The 14,376-nt window shown below is 37.9% G+C and overlaps 3 protein-coding genes across 10 annotated transcripts in view; 1 reads left to right on the top strand and 2 right to left on the bottom strand.

Moving 5' to 3' along the window:
• The window catches only part of lmo7a (LIM domain 7a), a 48,555-nt gene extending 46,237 nt beyond the window's left edge, over window positions 1-2,318 (bottom strand). For 3 of the 7 annotated variants that reach the window (XM_085248666.1, XM_085248667.1, XM_085248668.1), the window contains exons 1-2: window positions 1,833-2,279; window positions 1,529-1,704 (exon numbers count right to left, since the gene is read on the bottom strand). In XM_085248666.1, coding sequence (XP_085104792.1) covers window positions 1,529-1,600 — 72 coding nt within the window. In that variant the 5' untranslated portion in view covers window positions 1,601-1,704; window positions 1,833-2,279. Of the gene's footprint in view, window positions 1-1,528; window positions 1,705-1,832 lie in introns of all 7 variants that reach the window. The other 4 variants (XM_085248664.1, XM_085248665.1, XM_085248669.1 and 1 more) reach the window with 3 other exon arrangements.
• Window positions 2,319-3,345: 1,027 nt separating this feature from the next.
• Window positions 3,346-8,114, bottom strand: uchl3 (ubiquitin carboxyl-terminal esterase L3 (ubiquitin thiolesterase)). 2 transcript variants are annotated; one of them, XM_085249950.1, is made up of 9 exons: window positions 7,976-8,114; window positions 7,785-7,796; window positions 6,469-6,597; window positions 6,211-6,364; window positions 4,915-5,000; window positions 4,586-4,633; window positions 4,411-4,486; window positions 4,193-4,251; window positions 3,346-4,107 (listed from the first exon to the last, which is right to left on the bottom strand). In XM_085249950.1, the coding sequence occupies exons 1-9, from the start codon at window positions 8,015-8,017 to the stop codon at window positions 4,018-4,020; spliced, it is 696 nt and encodes a 231-aa protein (XP_085106076.1). In that variant the 5' UTR covers window positions 8,018-8,114; the 3' UTR covers window positions 3,346-4,017. The 2 variants fall into 2 exon arrangements, with proteins under 2 accessions (XP_085106076.1, XP_085106077.1); XM_085249951.1 differs by lacking the exon at window positions 7,785-7,796 and having other exon boundaries at window positions 7,976-8,107.
• A 2,616-nt stretch (window positions 8,115-10,730) lies between these two features.
• Window positions 10,731-13,520, top strand: commd6 (COMM domain containing 6). The gene is made up of 7 exons (XM_085250138.1): window positions 10,731-11,008; window positions 11,689-11,747; window positions 12,204-12,269; window positions 12,381-12,457; window positions 12,639-12,807; window positions 12,920-13,072; window positions 13,164-13,520. The coding sequence occupies exons 1-7, from the start codon at window positions 10,984-10,986 to the stop codon at window positions 13,212-13,214; spliced, it is 600 nt and encodes a 199-aa protein (XP_085106264.1). The 5' UTR covers window positions 10,731-10,983; the 3' UTR covers window positions 13,215-13,520.
• Window positions 13,521-14,376: the final 856 nt, after the last annotated feature.

Raw genomic sequence — 14,376 nt, 5'->3', positions numbered from 1 at the left:
CCAGCTTCGAGGGGGCTATGTTCACAGCCATGGAAGCTAATGCAGGAATGTGTCCATGTGACAGGCTCCAGACCATTTAGTCTAGTTTTTAACAACACCACCAACCTCGCCACGCACACATGCCTCTGTTTAAAGTGCTGTGAAGCCAAGCAGCTTGTTAATCATTCAGTGGCTGAATCCAAGAAGTGAGGGGGGGATCTCTTTGAAGAGAAACCTTTCCTCTCTGATGGTACTAAGTAGCTGATTGTTCTTGTATTGCAGAATAGTTCTTAGTCTTATTCTTTCAAAAATATTACCCCCATTGCCTTCACCCATTTGTTCAGCTTTCTGCTCACCCTCCCTAAAGTCCCTCCCTGCAGACCATCATGCCCCCACCTCACTCCATGAGCAAAGCCACTACAATGGGCCAGTGTGCAAGTGTGAGAGACACTGATGTCACATTGAAAGCATTCAGATTCACCCTCATGAAATAAGAACAATATTTGTTTAGTTAGGGCCATGCAGCAGTTTCATGCAGCCCTGCTGGGAAGAGAATTTGCAAGATGAGGACACATAATTTCACCCGCTTGTTATGAGAATAGGGAAAAAAAGCGCCAGTCTGGCGCGAGTTGGAGTGGAAACTTTAGAGAATATGACATTTTAGGAATGAAATGGAACAGCTGGAGTTTTTTTTCTGTTGGCAGCTATTTTAAAATTTGAAGGCTACCACAAGAGAGGGGGAAATTACTGTAAAACACTTTTTCAGCTTCAGAAAAGAACCCTCTTGTCAAAACCTCTATTGTATATTGCTCACTTTCAGAATTGGTCATAATCATAATATGCAGCACAAAATACGAATGCTTGGATTCATTGCTAACATGTAATTTTGTATAAGCACCATAAACCCAAAATCTCAGTCATTTGTTATGAATCGGAGTTAATCCACAGTTACATAATAGCTTGGATCAGTCATAGAAGATTTTCCTAATTGCTCTTTTGGGTTTTCCTCTCTACCTGCAGCAACTGAAGCCTCGAAGGCAAAGGTAAATGAAGAAAAAAAAAAAACAGGTCTAGGCAAGATCTGACATCAGAAGTATCAGCCAGCAACAGTGATGACTGGGGTCAGACCCACCTACCTGTTCTGTGAAGAGAAAAGAGATAAGTGCTAAGAATTGTGTGATTCATCTTTCAAAAGAGAAGATTGATGGCTGGGTAACTTGAGACGTGAGGTCAAAAGGTGACACATGCCTGTATGGATCTTTGAGTCAGGGCTATTATCATTTGGAACTTGGGTGCTGGCGGTTAAAGCAGTTCACAGTCATAAAGAATTTCTCAAGCATGTATGTATTGGAAGGTCAAACTCCGCCAAAAACATAACTATAAAATTAAAAAGATATACAAATAACAGATCTTTTTCACTAGCAACTGACAGTCCTTAACTTTTACTTATAGACTGCCTTACCTGTTAATTCTACTGAGGACAGCAAAGAAAAGAAGTAAAGAAAGTTCTGAAATATATATATATATGTGTGTGTGTGTTTTTACTCACCTCAATCCATCTCTGCGCCTCCGAGTAGGCTTCCTCGCAGCTGACTGAAGACTGCTCACGCCACTCCATCATAAGAACTTATTATCCGAGCTTCACCGGCGGGTAAAGTCCTAGCAGCCCGCATATAAAAGGTCCACATAAATGTGAGCCATCTGAAGCAAGCAAACTCGATCAACCTACATAAAAGTGCACACAGGTGAACTCTCAGTCATTCATCAAATATGCCTCCTATTGTTCTTTCCCACCTGCTCATTCGTAAATGAATGCAAGGTGTAACAGTGTGCATCATCTTGCGACTGCTTACCTTTTCTTTCATCCGACACACCTGTGCTTTGTGTCCTTTTGGCAGCGGGTTTACACACTCCACCTTTTTTACGCAGCGATTGAGTGTTTGAAGACGCGCTGAGCTCACCTCTTGCAGCACTCACACGAAAGACAGTTTTTCACCTCAAGTTTTAGAGCTGCATGAGTTAGAGTCTGCAGCGGGAGTGTCTCCAAACCCGGGTCCGGGGACCACCCACAGGTCCTTGAGCGGATTCCAGTTGAAACACACGGTTGAATTCGCTGTTAGCCCCCCCAAGAAAGGTATTTGGACTCCTGGTTTGGGCCAGATGCACGTTAGTGTAAGTGTATACTGAGGTAAGCCATTAAATTCTGTCGGACTACAAATATCCTGAAAGAAAATGTGAGGTCGGTTGACGTCTGGTCTCCAAACACAAAAATGTTGCGGGAAAAAAAAACTTTGAGTCTATGGATAAAACTTATGTAATTGCAGGAGTTCGGCGCTACCTTTAAAATAACGTTCTTTTCCTGCACCACCGCCAAGCGGTGATTAAGGGGTATTCCAAGACCTGAGCACATGCTTTACTCGAGGGTTTCAAACTTCATTGCGAAACAACAGCATGCCGATCCATTAAAATGAGTGGGATTTGGTTTGCAACTTTTAGAACAACTTACTGATTACATTTCAATCAACTGGGCTTTTGTTTTTGGAACTTGTAGGGAAGAGGCTATGTGCTACAACATTATCTGCAGTTCTGTGAAAAATGAAGCATGAGTCAGTAGCTTGTAGAACCACCTTTAGTAGCAATAATTTGATGTGATCAGTTTCTGTATAATTCATTGGAGTTTTCCCCACTCTCCTTTACAACCATGTAGAATATTTGGTATAAAAGAAATTTCATGGTCAATTCAATGACTTGGAAAATACCAGGTCCTATAGCAAAACAAGTCCTCCATCACCGTGCTGACAGTTTGTATGAGGCATCTGCTGATGTGCTGTTTGGTTTTCAAGAAATATCGGGTTATTTTGGTCTCATATGTCCAAAAAACACTGTTCCAAGTCTTGTGTTTTGTTCAGGTGTAAATCATTCTGCCATGCTCATTTTAGAGATATGAGACATCCTTATCTCCTGGAAACCCTTTCAAGCAACCAATATTTGTTCAGTCTTTTTTTAATCATACTGTCACAGTTAAACATATAGGGGGTTTATTGCATTTTCTCTAAGCATTGCACAGCCTAACCTTGAGGTCCACTTCTGGGAAGATTGTGGTATTGTGTTAACACATACCTAAATTCTCCAGACCAGCAAACTGCCAAAACTTCTGCATTTATAAAGACACTCACTCTTTCTAATAATAAATGAATAAGTGCATTTGATTAGCAGCACCTGGCTGCTATGACCCCTATGGAAGTTTTAAGTGGTTACTTTGCTTTTCAATGGACTTTATGGAGTCCTGTAAAAACTCCTTTTTTCAGGATGAAGGTAAAAAGCTAATGGTTTTGCAACAGGAAAAAGTATCCACAAAAGAAGAGCTTAATAAATTTTTCATTTATTTGACATATTTCTTATTACAAAAATCTAGGCATCTTCCACACAGATTTCCAGCTGTATAGTCTGCGTGTTTAGTGAGCCTCACTTCAACATCATTACTGCATCCAACAACATTAGGCCTATTTTCCCCCCTCAAAGCTATGAATGAAATAGCTTGCAAATGTGTTTCTTCAGCTTGTGTTGAGCATGTGATTAGACATCTCATTTAAAACAAATCACTACATACAGTATGTGTCATTGAAGTCTGAGTAAAAAAAGTTAACTTTCCTCAGTGATGTAGAAATTTTTAACATTTCCTTCTTCACTAAAAGGCCAAAAATTAAGTAAACAAACCGTAGTGCAATGTCGAGACCATACAGCTAATACCTGTATGACATTTAGAGATGTCAGCAGAGGCGAGCTGGAAAATTCAGATCTCAGTGAGAAATACCTTTATTGACAAGCAGCACTCTGTTTGCTTTAGAATTAATTTAACAACTATGTAGAACACAAGGGGAAATTACTTTACAAGGATATCCCTGACATTTTATTTTCTTCACACATCGACTTGCTATAGCATTTTGAAAGAAAAATTAAATAAAGTCAGCACTTCAGAATGTTTGGCAGTAATGTTGTCTTTGTTTTCTAGGGTCAGAGAAAAACAGAGTAGTTTCCTCAGTATGAATCTTTGGAGAGGGCAATGATGGTGAAACGAACCTCCTGAGGGTCGCGAGCCATAAAGACTTTGCAAACCTCTATAGCATCCTAGAAAAAGGAAGACAATGATTGAATGTAGGCAAGCTTATGGCAGTATTATTAAGACCATCTCAGTTTTATTTGGTTGTCTCACCTCAAGGAAAGTATCCTCTGAGGTTTTTCCATGGGCAATAGGGAAAGGCTTACGGCCATCTAGGTATTGGAAGAAAAAGTTAATCATGTAGGTTTAACAAAAATGTGCTTCCAGTCTTCTAGTACTAAATGTTGTAATGATTGTAATGACCATCAACAATGTGACAAATTCTACCAAATATTTTCTATAAGCGCACTTTTGCTTTGCGGCTAACTCACCCAGTTCATATAAGTGCCCTCCAACATTCACAAAAGCTATAAAATGCAGATTCACTTTCTCGTCTAAACTTGGGGCCTACAACAGACAAGAAGCAAATGTTAAAGTGCATTAAGTTCAACACAAAGCATGCAAAAAAAACTTGAGATAACACAGAGTTAAAAATCAAAAAGACACCTCAGTCTGTCCTTCCTGCGCACTGGATTCATGTGTAACACGTATACTCTGGAAGAGAAAACAGGAAAACAGGCTGAATGTTTCCTCTGTTGTATATTTCAGGGTCATTTGAATGATGCACATTTTTGCATTGATCTTGTTATGGTTTCCTTTTTCCTGGTTTGTGAAATAATTTTTTATGACTTTGTACTATTACATTGCAAAAGCGGTAGCAAGCACAAGTATGACAATGCCCTCTTGTGACAAGTTGGTTACACAATTCTTAGTACTGTCCTTCACACGTGATGAAAACTTTGTCACCCTGTTCTTAATAAAGATACTTTTCCAACCTCGTCTTTTTCCAGGAAGGTTGCCCTTTCCTCCGGGGTCATTTTAGATGTTTGTTCAAGAAATTTCTTAAGAGGAGAATCAGGTTCTGAAAGAAAGAAAAACACTTAATAGAACCTAAAAAAAACTGACTTAAAGCAAACACAAAATTAGATTTATACTCAGTGACGTCTTTATTAGGTACACCTGTATAATGGAGTGAAATGAGATAATGAGAGAAGTCAACTTCAACATGCCCATAAACTCAACAACCACTCTGATACGCACGGCTGTTCAATTGCTCATTAACACAAATATTTAAGCAGCAACTCAGTGCATTTAACCATGCAGACATGGTCAGGACAACCTGCTGAAGTTCAAACAACGCATCAGAACAAATGTGACATGGCTGCTGTTGAGGTTTTCACAGACTGCTGATCTATTAGGATTTTCAAAGAAAAACATCTCTAGGGTTTACAGAGATCACATGGTAAGGTCAGAATTTGTTGTAAACAACATAAGAGAATGGATCCATCCAAGCTGGTGATGTAATGGTGTGGGTGATATAACCTTGGCACTCTTTGGGCCACTTTGTACCAACTATGTATCATTTAAACACCACAGCTACCTGAGTATTGTTGCTAACCATGCCCATCCCTTAATGACTACAATGTGCCCATCTTCTGATTGCTGCTTTCAGCAGGATAACAGACCGTGTCACGAGGCTCAAATCATCAAACATGTCAATGAATTAACTGTACTCAAATGACATCAATGACAGTGACATCACAGTCACCAGGTCTCAATCCGATAGTGAACATTTAGAACAGGAGACTGGTTTAATGGACATACCATTGACAAATGTGCAGCAACTGTTTGATGCCATCACGTCAACGTGGATCAAAATAGCTGAGGAATGTTTCCAGCAACTTTTTGAATCTGTGCTATAAAGAATTAAGTCATTTCCAAAGGCAAAATGGATCCAATCTGGCACTAGCAAGATACCTAATAAGTAGCTGCTGAATGGATTTTGACACTGACATACAGGTGTATAAGTTGTTATAGGTTTTGTACCAAGGTCATTTGGTTTATTATTTGGGCACGCTGGATAGTGTTGATGGTGTTTCTAATATTCTGCCGCTCTTATGCATGTAACAGGCACCTAGCAACACCAACTTCACTGATATACACGCATAGGGTCTTGCACATTAGTTCATCAAAAACCAAACAAGATAGATGGCTATAGAAAAAAAAAACTGTCTAAATAAAGCTAAATGATCATTAAAGTAACCTCAATAAAAAATATAATGAAAACTCACCAAATTCCAGATGTGCCTGGTTGTTTGCCACAGCGTGAATTAATCCTATTGTTCCACAAGCGTTTCCAATAGTTTGCTTAATGAAGTAGATGTCTGGAGAAACCTGAGGCTGATCTTTGAGCTTCTCCTCCTCTTCTTGTTTAAATGCCTCATACTAGACAGACATGACAGATGAGAGAAAATCAGTTTAACAGTGTTTCCTAACCAGATGTAAAGTTGACATATGGATAATGAAAATACGTGACTTATAACAGGTACCTTCTCTGTCACTGGAAAGAGGAGTAGCACCGCACACACTGGTCTTGGTACCATGCTGAGAAGCTCCGGATCCAATCCATACACATCCCCAAACTGCCAGGTTGGCTTCATACCCAGACAGCTAACAAACTACACACAAGCGGAGTGCAAATTCATGCAGATCAAAATAAACTTAGACATTTTAAATCTAAAATAAATACAATAGCTGGCTCCTAATTACCATCTGAAAATTAGATTTCTACCTAAAAGGATATGTTTCTGTAACATTCGACTTTTGACAATTCAATGTAATTTAACTGGTATAGAATTAAACATTATGCCATTGTATGTCAGGAATTTAAACTTGAAAACTAAAACTGTTAATAGAATAGCAACATAAGAAGCACTTTTTACAGTAACACCGTTTTCAGGAAAGTATTTTTGACACTTTGTGGAGAAAATACAAATTTCCTTCATTATTTATTTCAACCAAACACTCAATTGCTAAATGACACCTTCTGCAGCTAAAACAGTCAATCAGTTTATCAGCAAAAAACTAAAAAAGTGATAAATAAAAAAAAGAGTTGCCTTCATGAAGTGTATAATGTTTAATATTTGGTGAAAAATTATTTAGAAGGATGATGATTCGTGCTTGGAGGATGCAGTTGCGATTCTGTTTGATGTTTGTATTAAACAAGTGTTAAGAACAATTTAAAAATAGTTTTTTGGTTACCCCCCCCAAACAAACAAACAAACTACAGTATCCTACAATATCAGAGTTCACTCAAAATCTCGACTACAAACCGGTAATCCATTACTATATCATCTGCGTCTATGCGCCCAAAATTTGATTTATTTTCATATTCACGCCCACTTTTGAGTAGTTACACACTTGAACGACATTAATTAATCTGTATCAATAAAACACCATTTAATTTATGCTACATAATACTCTTAGCTGTAGGAACCTGTGCAATAAAGTGTAACGTAATCATCTAGTGTGCGTCCTGCGAATGACATCAAACACACCGCACTATCTGCAGACTGAAACAGCTGGAAAGTTGGATGAAAAGTATGAGGAAAATGACTGAACGTCTTAAAATTAGAAGCAGGGCAAGTTGACAAAACTTTAAATTTATCAGATTTCTTCACTCTTGTTTCCTGTCAGTCTGTTTACATGACATTATTACATCATATTATGTAATATGAACCTTTTAACAATAACATTAGGTGCAACACCGCTGCTGAGTAGGCCTTGCATCTCTCCGAACCGGTTTGGTTATTTGCTTTGACTACTCTATCGTGTTTTACGGAAAATATAAAAAGAAAACACTTACTTTAGTCATGACCTGAAATGAGAAGACACAAATGGAAAACGTTAATGAAAATGTTGTTGGGTTAGCAAAGCGGCGACAACGGCTTTAGCTTTTGTTCTCTCTGATAGCTTCAAGTTAGCTGCCTCTCACATGTTTGAGAATGAATAACTTCGATAAAACAACATGTTCTGAAGGAAACCAGGAAAACATACTTCTGGATTTGACTCAAGAGGCAGCCAACGTGGGGAATCCATTGTGAAGCACAGCTAAGTGATGTTTTCCCGTTAGAGTAGTGCTGAGTCCGATTTACAATCAAATCTGTTTGACAGCTGCGATTCGCTTCCGCGTCTGGAGGGCGCACGTTGTGTGATCCGCGGGGGTGACTTGACTTTATCAATAAACCATAACTACCCAAAGAAAATGCCCAAAAGACTCGATAAGGCATGCGACATATATGGATGCATTAACATGTTTATTATAAATCGTTTAAATATGATTCTGTATACACAAAATGAACATTAAAGTATGGTAATCCCACCATCTTCAGCCTCGGTGGACTATTCCAGGGCTATGGGCGGAGCTTAGATAAAGGCATTTTTGCGCTCAGGGATGGACGATGTTTAAGTATATTCCCCGATATACCATCTAACTGACATAATATGACACTGGTCATTGTTTTTCTTAATGATCTAACCACCATAATAATATTAATAAAAATAATGAACAACAAGAACCACACTCAATTAAATTATTTCATTTTTAAATTATTAATCTAAGTGTTATTTTTACCAGTAGGGGGCGTTGTTGGCCATAAATTCAATCGCTAAAGAAAACGACAACAAAACAGAAAGAACAAAAATATTTTTCTTTATGTGGTTATAGTTAGTCAACAAGGTTTCATACCTTTCAATATTGATTCATAACACTTTGGTGGTATACCTTCATCGTCTTATTTTTTGTGAATTATGCCAAAACTGAAACCATCATGTGAGGAAAACAATTGTTTGTTGGATGTATTTCTAGATTTTTTTTAAGTAGGTAGTAAGTTTTTATTAATGTATATTATTGTTGTATTATTGTTTTTATTAGTAGTATTTTATTCAGTAATCTTTTGCTAAAGTGTTTAACTGACTGTAATTACATGGTAATGACTGTGTGTTATAAGCTTAGTGGTCTGATGATGAATTTTTGTTTTTCTCTGACCCTATACTTTCTCCTAGTCCCTCATCTGAACTATTTGGCAGGGATTCAAAACAGCTGTGCATCAACCTCGAGAGTGCTGAAGAGGCTTATTGAACTTAAGGGGATCAATAAATCAGAGACCTAGGCAGCAAATCATCAAGACATCATGATTAAACTGGTGAGTGTGTAAGACTTCGGTTTGTTGAAGCTTTCAACCCTTTAGTTTGATTTATTGATATTGTACTAAGAAATACAATACTCTGCAAAAAAGCCTTGAGCCACCACTTACTTTTTCATATTTTGCTTCCAATGAGCCAGACTTTGGTGTAATTTTTAAGTGCTTTTGAGCCATAGTTCTCCAGGCTTTTTTTGGACATGGGCTGCTTTATGAATTATTTTCAGTCCAGTCCTTGTACACTGACCATTTTCAGAGGAGTGATGGTTTGTTAAGCCACTTAAACAGATTCATTTTTTGTTGTTGTACATACACAATGACAATAAAGCACTATTCTATCCACCACCAGATGAACAATATCTGAAAGTCATGTCCTTAATAAATAGGAAAAAAATCCAGAGAAGACTTGACATAGGACCTGGGAGATGCATTTGGCCCTTCAGTTGATCCATCTACTCTTTGCAGATCCCTCATGAGAAATGATCTCAGAGAAAGAGTGGCTGTCAAAAACAATTTATAAGAAAGAGAATCAGAGAGAAAAGACAGAGGGATACCAAACTACACAAGAACGGCACAGAGTGGCAACAGGTCTTATAAGGTGATGAATCCAAATTTGAACTGCTGTGTTCAAATCTTTGTCGTTATGTATGGATGAGGTCAAGAGAGAGGCATCAATACCCACACTGTGAGGTTAAAACATTATAGTTTGGGCCTGCCTTTCATCAACTGGTGATGGGAATATTGTCAAAATCGATGAAATTATGAACACAGAAAAGTACCATCAGATTTTACATTACACTCTGGAAAGCATCTGACTGCCACCAGCTTAATTGTTTTGCATGACCATGATCCTGAATACACTGCCATTGCAGTAAAAGTGTACCTGGATAGAAAAACATACAAATACCACTATCAGTCATAGACTAGCCCCTGTAGCGCCCAGACCTCAACATTATTGAAGCAGTGTAGGTACACCTTGGCAACATGCAAAGCCTAAAGAACTATTCCTACAGACTACTTTAAGAAATGACAAGAAAATGCATGTAACAGAAGTGATTATACCAAATATTGAATTTCAGATGTGGTAGAATTGTGCATAGCTGTTCAAAACTTCAAAGACTTTTCTCATGAGTTCATTGAAATAAGTTCATTTTAACTTTTGTACTCAAATGAATGAATTAATTCTTAATGGATAAACTTCAGTAGAATAGTACTGAAGACAACTGGATATTTATTAGGGTGTTCAGTTAAAAAAATGAGCAAACATGTTTTTAATAGGCTATTGTGCAGGGGGGGAGAGGAGGACAGAAATCTGTCGCAGATATACAACTATATTGACGATAAATCAGAGATTTAACCTAGCAGAGCTTTAAATTAGACCAGCCACTTTGACAGATTTTTTTTTTTTTTTACCACTTATCTAGTTCTCTTGAAATCAGTGATTGAGGACTAGAAATAATATTGATTGGTCATTTCCCCAAATAAAATCCTGACCATTTAGAGTCAATGAGCCACCTCTCCGGCTGACTCTGCAAAAGACTAGAACAATAAATATCTGCTACAGCAGATGGCGCTATGCACCGTTTACAGTGATTTTCTATAAGCTAATAAAACCAAAGAAGAAGACTTTTTTTTTTGTTTTAAGGAAGGAGCATTAATGAACAGAATTGACGTAGAATAGATGGTTAGTTGATCTAAGAAGCCGATTTATTCATAACTACTATTTTTTGTAAATAATACAATAATTACGTTAAACGTTTTCTGAAATTTCCAAGGCAATCTGTTCGGTGGTCAAATTTAACGAGAAAGTCGCTAATTTGGCTGCGCTAATACCGTGGTCAAACCCAGAGCCTGACAGAGAGGATGCCAGCAGCAGAGGAGTCATATGGTGGGTTCGCATTACTCCACTTCAGTAGAATGTTGTTTAAATGGCAATTAAGAAGAATAGATTAGGCTTTCACCCAGGAAATATGTGCTAATTTAGCCACTGCATAGCATTAACTTAACACCGTTGTAACCACAGAGACTTCCTGTCGCTGTCTTTCCCCCACTTATATTTGACTCCAGCATCTGACTCCTAATGCTTAAAAGCCCTTAACCCCTTTTTAATGAATGCTACTTTAACATACATGCAGAAATACACAAATGTTTACAGCTCAATAATAAAGCCAAAATAAGATGTTTTAAAAGCTAAATGAACCTTGCCCTCTTGTATTAGTTATTACATGTATTATTATTATTTTTTTATCCTTGTTTACCCACTGTTATTTGACAAATCACTATGCAAGGTTCTTCAGGTAAGGCCTATACTATATACTATCTTATTTACTATATTTATTTCCGGGTTAGATAATTTATATCATCATGCTATTGCAGTTGTGATTGCCTGCTCTTGGGAAAGAAAGAACACAAAAAGCATTAAGAAGACACTCTTGGGAAAAGAAGGAAAACAAAAAGTATTAAGAAGACACAAGTACTATCATTAGACTCCCATGATGCCTGTGACTGCATTAAAAAGAAGTATGGAAAACCTTGTGATAAATAAATTGTTTCACTTCTGTATTCAAGGCGTCAACAAAGTTGTGGACAACATATGCAGGATTTCTCCAGATCTGTTAGCAGATGTGGTGAGTGTATCTGTCCTTGGTTGTGTATGTTACTATACGGGTGGAAAAAAGTGGCAGCTAGGAAAACAGAGTAGACTTAAATAGTATTTACAGTGACAGCTGCAGACAACCCTCCTTCTGCAACTCTCCCCATTTCCGTTCTGGGTCTTTCCCATTACTTGAGCATCACGTACAGCTACTTGTAAATATAAGTCTTTTATTTAAATTGTTTTGGGGCTGTTTCATTAGTTTCACTGCCACAGGCTCAGACTGTATTATGAAACTCCGATAACTTAAACAGTTGTGCAACTTCAAAACACTGCCTTTATAACTCGCTACTGGAGGATGTTATTGTTGACCAAAATAGCGCTCATTTCAGGGCTATTAGCAACCACTGTGCACAAGTACCATAGGATGTGGTGTAGCTGTGGAGGCTATGCTGCAGTTCTGATAGCTAATCTTCAATAATCTCCACAGTGTCAGCACGTACTGACTTATCTTCAAGGGCAGAAGAGAGGAGTAGATTCAGCTGAAATTTCTGATGTGAGTCACCCTTTCTTTAGAATACATTTGACTTATAATAACCTATCCTCCCAAATTCCTCTTTTGAGACCTTTTCTGGGTTTTTTTTTTGTTTGTTTTTTTTGTGGGCAGAGATTTCAGAGAGCTGAAGTGAGGCTTGATCATGAAGCTCTGCAGGACATGATCAGATTTCTCTTGCTAACATTCCGGTATTTTCCCCCACATTTCTTTTAAATTTTTTATAAAGTATGTAGTTTCTGAATTTGATAACTGTGCCTTCCATGTTCCATACATTTGTTTCTTACATAGCACACTTAAAAAGGCCAAATTATACATAAAGTAGGATGTTGTCCTACTATAGGCTGTGATAGTAGTGTTTTTTTTTGCTAGGTCAGCTGGAAAGAGCAACATCTCTGGGGATGAACTTGTGTCAAAGCTGGAAGAAGGCTCTACCAAGTGGACCAAAGCTTCCCTTCAGGTCTTGCATAAGTTGTGGAGTGAACATGGTGTGTCAGTCCACACTCAACAAGAGGCCCAGGCCATGCTCAGCATCGGTCAGGTTTGTCCAAGTTTAATGAAATAAAGTATATATATTCTGCCCCCCCTGAACATATAACTTCTCGTTTTCTCCTCTTCTCTTTCAAAACTGATGGAACTTTGTTTTGCCTTAGTTGGTGGACATGCAGTGGAAGCTTGGCATGGCAGTGAGCTCAGACACCTGTCGATCTCTCAACTCCCCATTTGTGTGTCTGCTGCTGAAGATTGTTGAGCCTTCAGGACAAATCTGTCAGAGGTCTTTTGAGATGACCATCCCACAATTCCAGGTTTTGTATTTTTTTTTTTCATGTGAATGTAGTGTTGTTGGTGTTATTTATTCATGATATTTTATCCCTCTCCTACTTCTTCTTTCTGCAGAACTTCTACAAACAGTTCAAGGAGATGGCAGCTGTTATGGAGACTGTATGATTGTTAGCACACCTAAGTGCTTGTTACAGTTATACCAGGTTTATGTGCAACTAACGGAAGAAACTTTGACATAAGTGTTTATTTGCTGGTTGTCTCAAAACACCAACTCTCAGTTTTGTGCTTGTATTTTTCCACAGATTGCGCAACCTCCCACTTGATAATACTTTTAGGATGTCTAGCCTTGGGTTAGCTTAGAGTTATGCATTATACATTTAAAATGCTAAGCCAGCAAAATCTGACCAATATATGTGTTGCCAAATGTGTGTGATGTGATTCAGTCTGTAATAAATTTCAGTTTGCCTGTGAGTGTGTATGTTTACACTAAACTACCCCCCACCCCAGAAATGAAAACAATACAGTGACCTAATCTGTTATATTTTTGTCAGGGGTAGGAGACTGTAGTAGCGCACTATACAGCAAATTACATACTAATATATATTCAAATAATATTACATGTAATATTGATTTGTCTTTTTGTAGAGCATGTGATGTAAAGTGGTCCAACTTTTTAATTGTTGCGGTTGTCTTAGAAGTCCATAACACATTTTTGCCACTACTTTACTTTGACTCTACAGCTCAAAGGGAAATAATGTCTTTAACCAAGGCTTTTAAAAATAGATTCAGTGGTTAATTTTCTCACTAATATTTTACCTGTTTTTGGAAGCCTGCAAAAGACAACAATTTAATACATTTTACAAAAGTAAATTTATGCAAACCATAGCAAATCAAGATCAAATAGATGCTCTTAAAATGAACACATCATTACTGGTTATTAGTTACACCTTTTTAGTACTGGTTAGACCACTGGTTAGACCACCTTTTCCCTTAGGAATGTTGAATCCATTCCTCATGGCATGGATTCAACAAGGTGCTGGAAATATTCCCTAGTGATTTCGGTCCATGTTAGCATCACACAGTTGCTGCAGATTTGCCAGCTGTGTATCCATGAGGCCAACTTCCTGTCCACCACATTCCAAGGGTGCTTTATTAGATTGTGATCTGGTGACTTGTGGAGGCCATTTGAGTGCAGTGAACCCACTGACATGTTCAAGAAACCAGTTTGAGATGGTTTGAACTTAATGACATGTCACGTTATCTTGCTGGAATCAGCCATCAGAAGAGGCATACACTGTTGTCATAAAGGGATGGACATGGTTACAGT

Source organism: Mchenga conophoros, linkage group LG16, assembly GCF_057382185.1.
Source record: "Mchenga conophoros isolate Kocher_MC1m ecotype Shallow Benthic linkage group LG16, M_conophoros_male_GT1.1, whole genome shotgun sequence".
In the NCBI taxonomy this organism is placed as follows: domain Eukaryota; kingdom Metazoa; phylum Chordata; class Actinopteri; order Cichliformes; family Cichlidae; genus Mchenga; species Mchenga conophoros.
This window is presented reverse-complemented; position numbering and strand designations above follow the sequence as displayed.

What these genes read in the sequence shown, in the direction of transcription:
- uchl3 (XM_085249950.1), bottom strand. Translation starts at nt 8,017, where the DNA reads ATGGATTCCCCACGTTGGCTGCCTCTTGAGTCAAATCCAGAA. An exon ending in CGCAGGAAGGACAGACTGAG is followed by an intron (nt 4,487 to 4,585) that starts GTGTCTTTTTGA and finishes TGTCTGTTGTAG; the next exon opens with GCCCCAAGTTTAGACGAGAA. An exon ending in AGGGCACTTATATGAACTGG is followed by an intron (nt 4,252 to 4,410) that starts GTGAGTTAGCCG and finishes TCCAATACCTAG; the next exon opens with ATGGCCGTAAGCCTTTCCCT.
- commd6 (XM_085250138.1), top strand. Translation starts at nt 10,984, where the DNA reads ATGCCAGCAGCAGAGGAGTCATATG. An exon ending in AGCAGCAGAGGAGTCATATG is followed by an intron (nt 11,009 to 11,688) that starts GTGGGTTCGCAT and finishes TCTGTATTCAAG; the next exon opens with GCGTCAACAAAGTTGTGGAC. An exon ending in TGACCATCCCACAATTCCAG is followed by an intron (nt 13,073 to 13,163) that starts GTTTTGTATTTT and finishes TTCTTTCTGCAG; the next exon opens with AACTTCTACAAACAGTTCAA.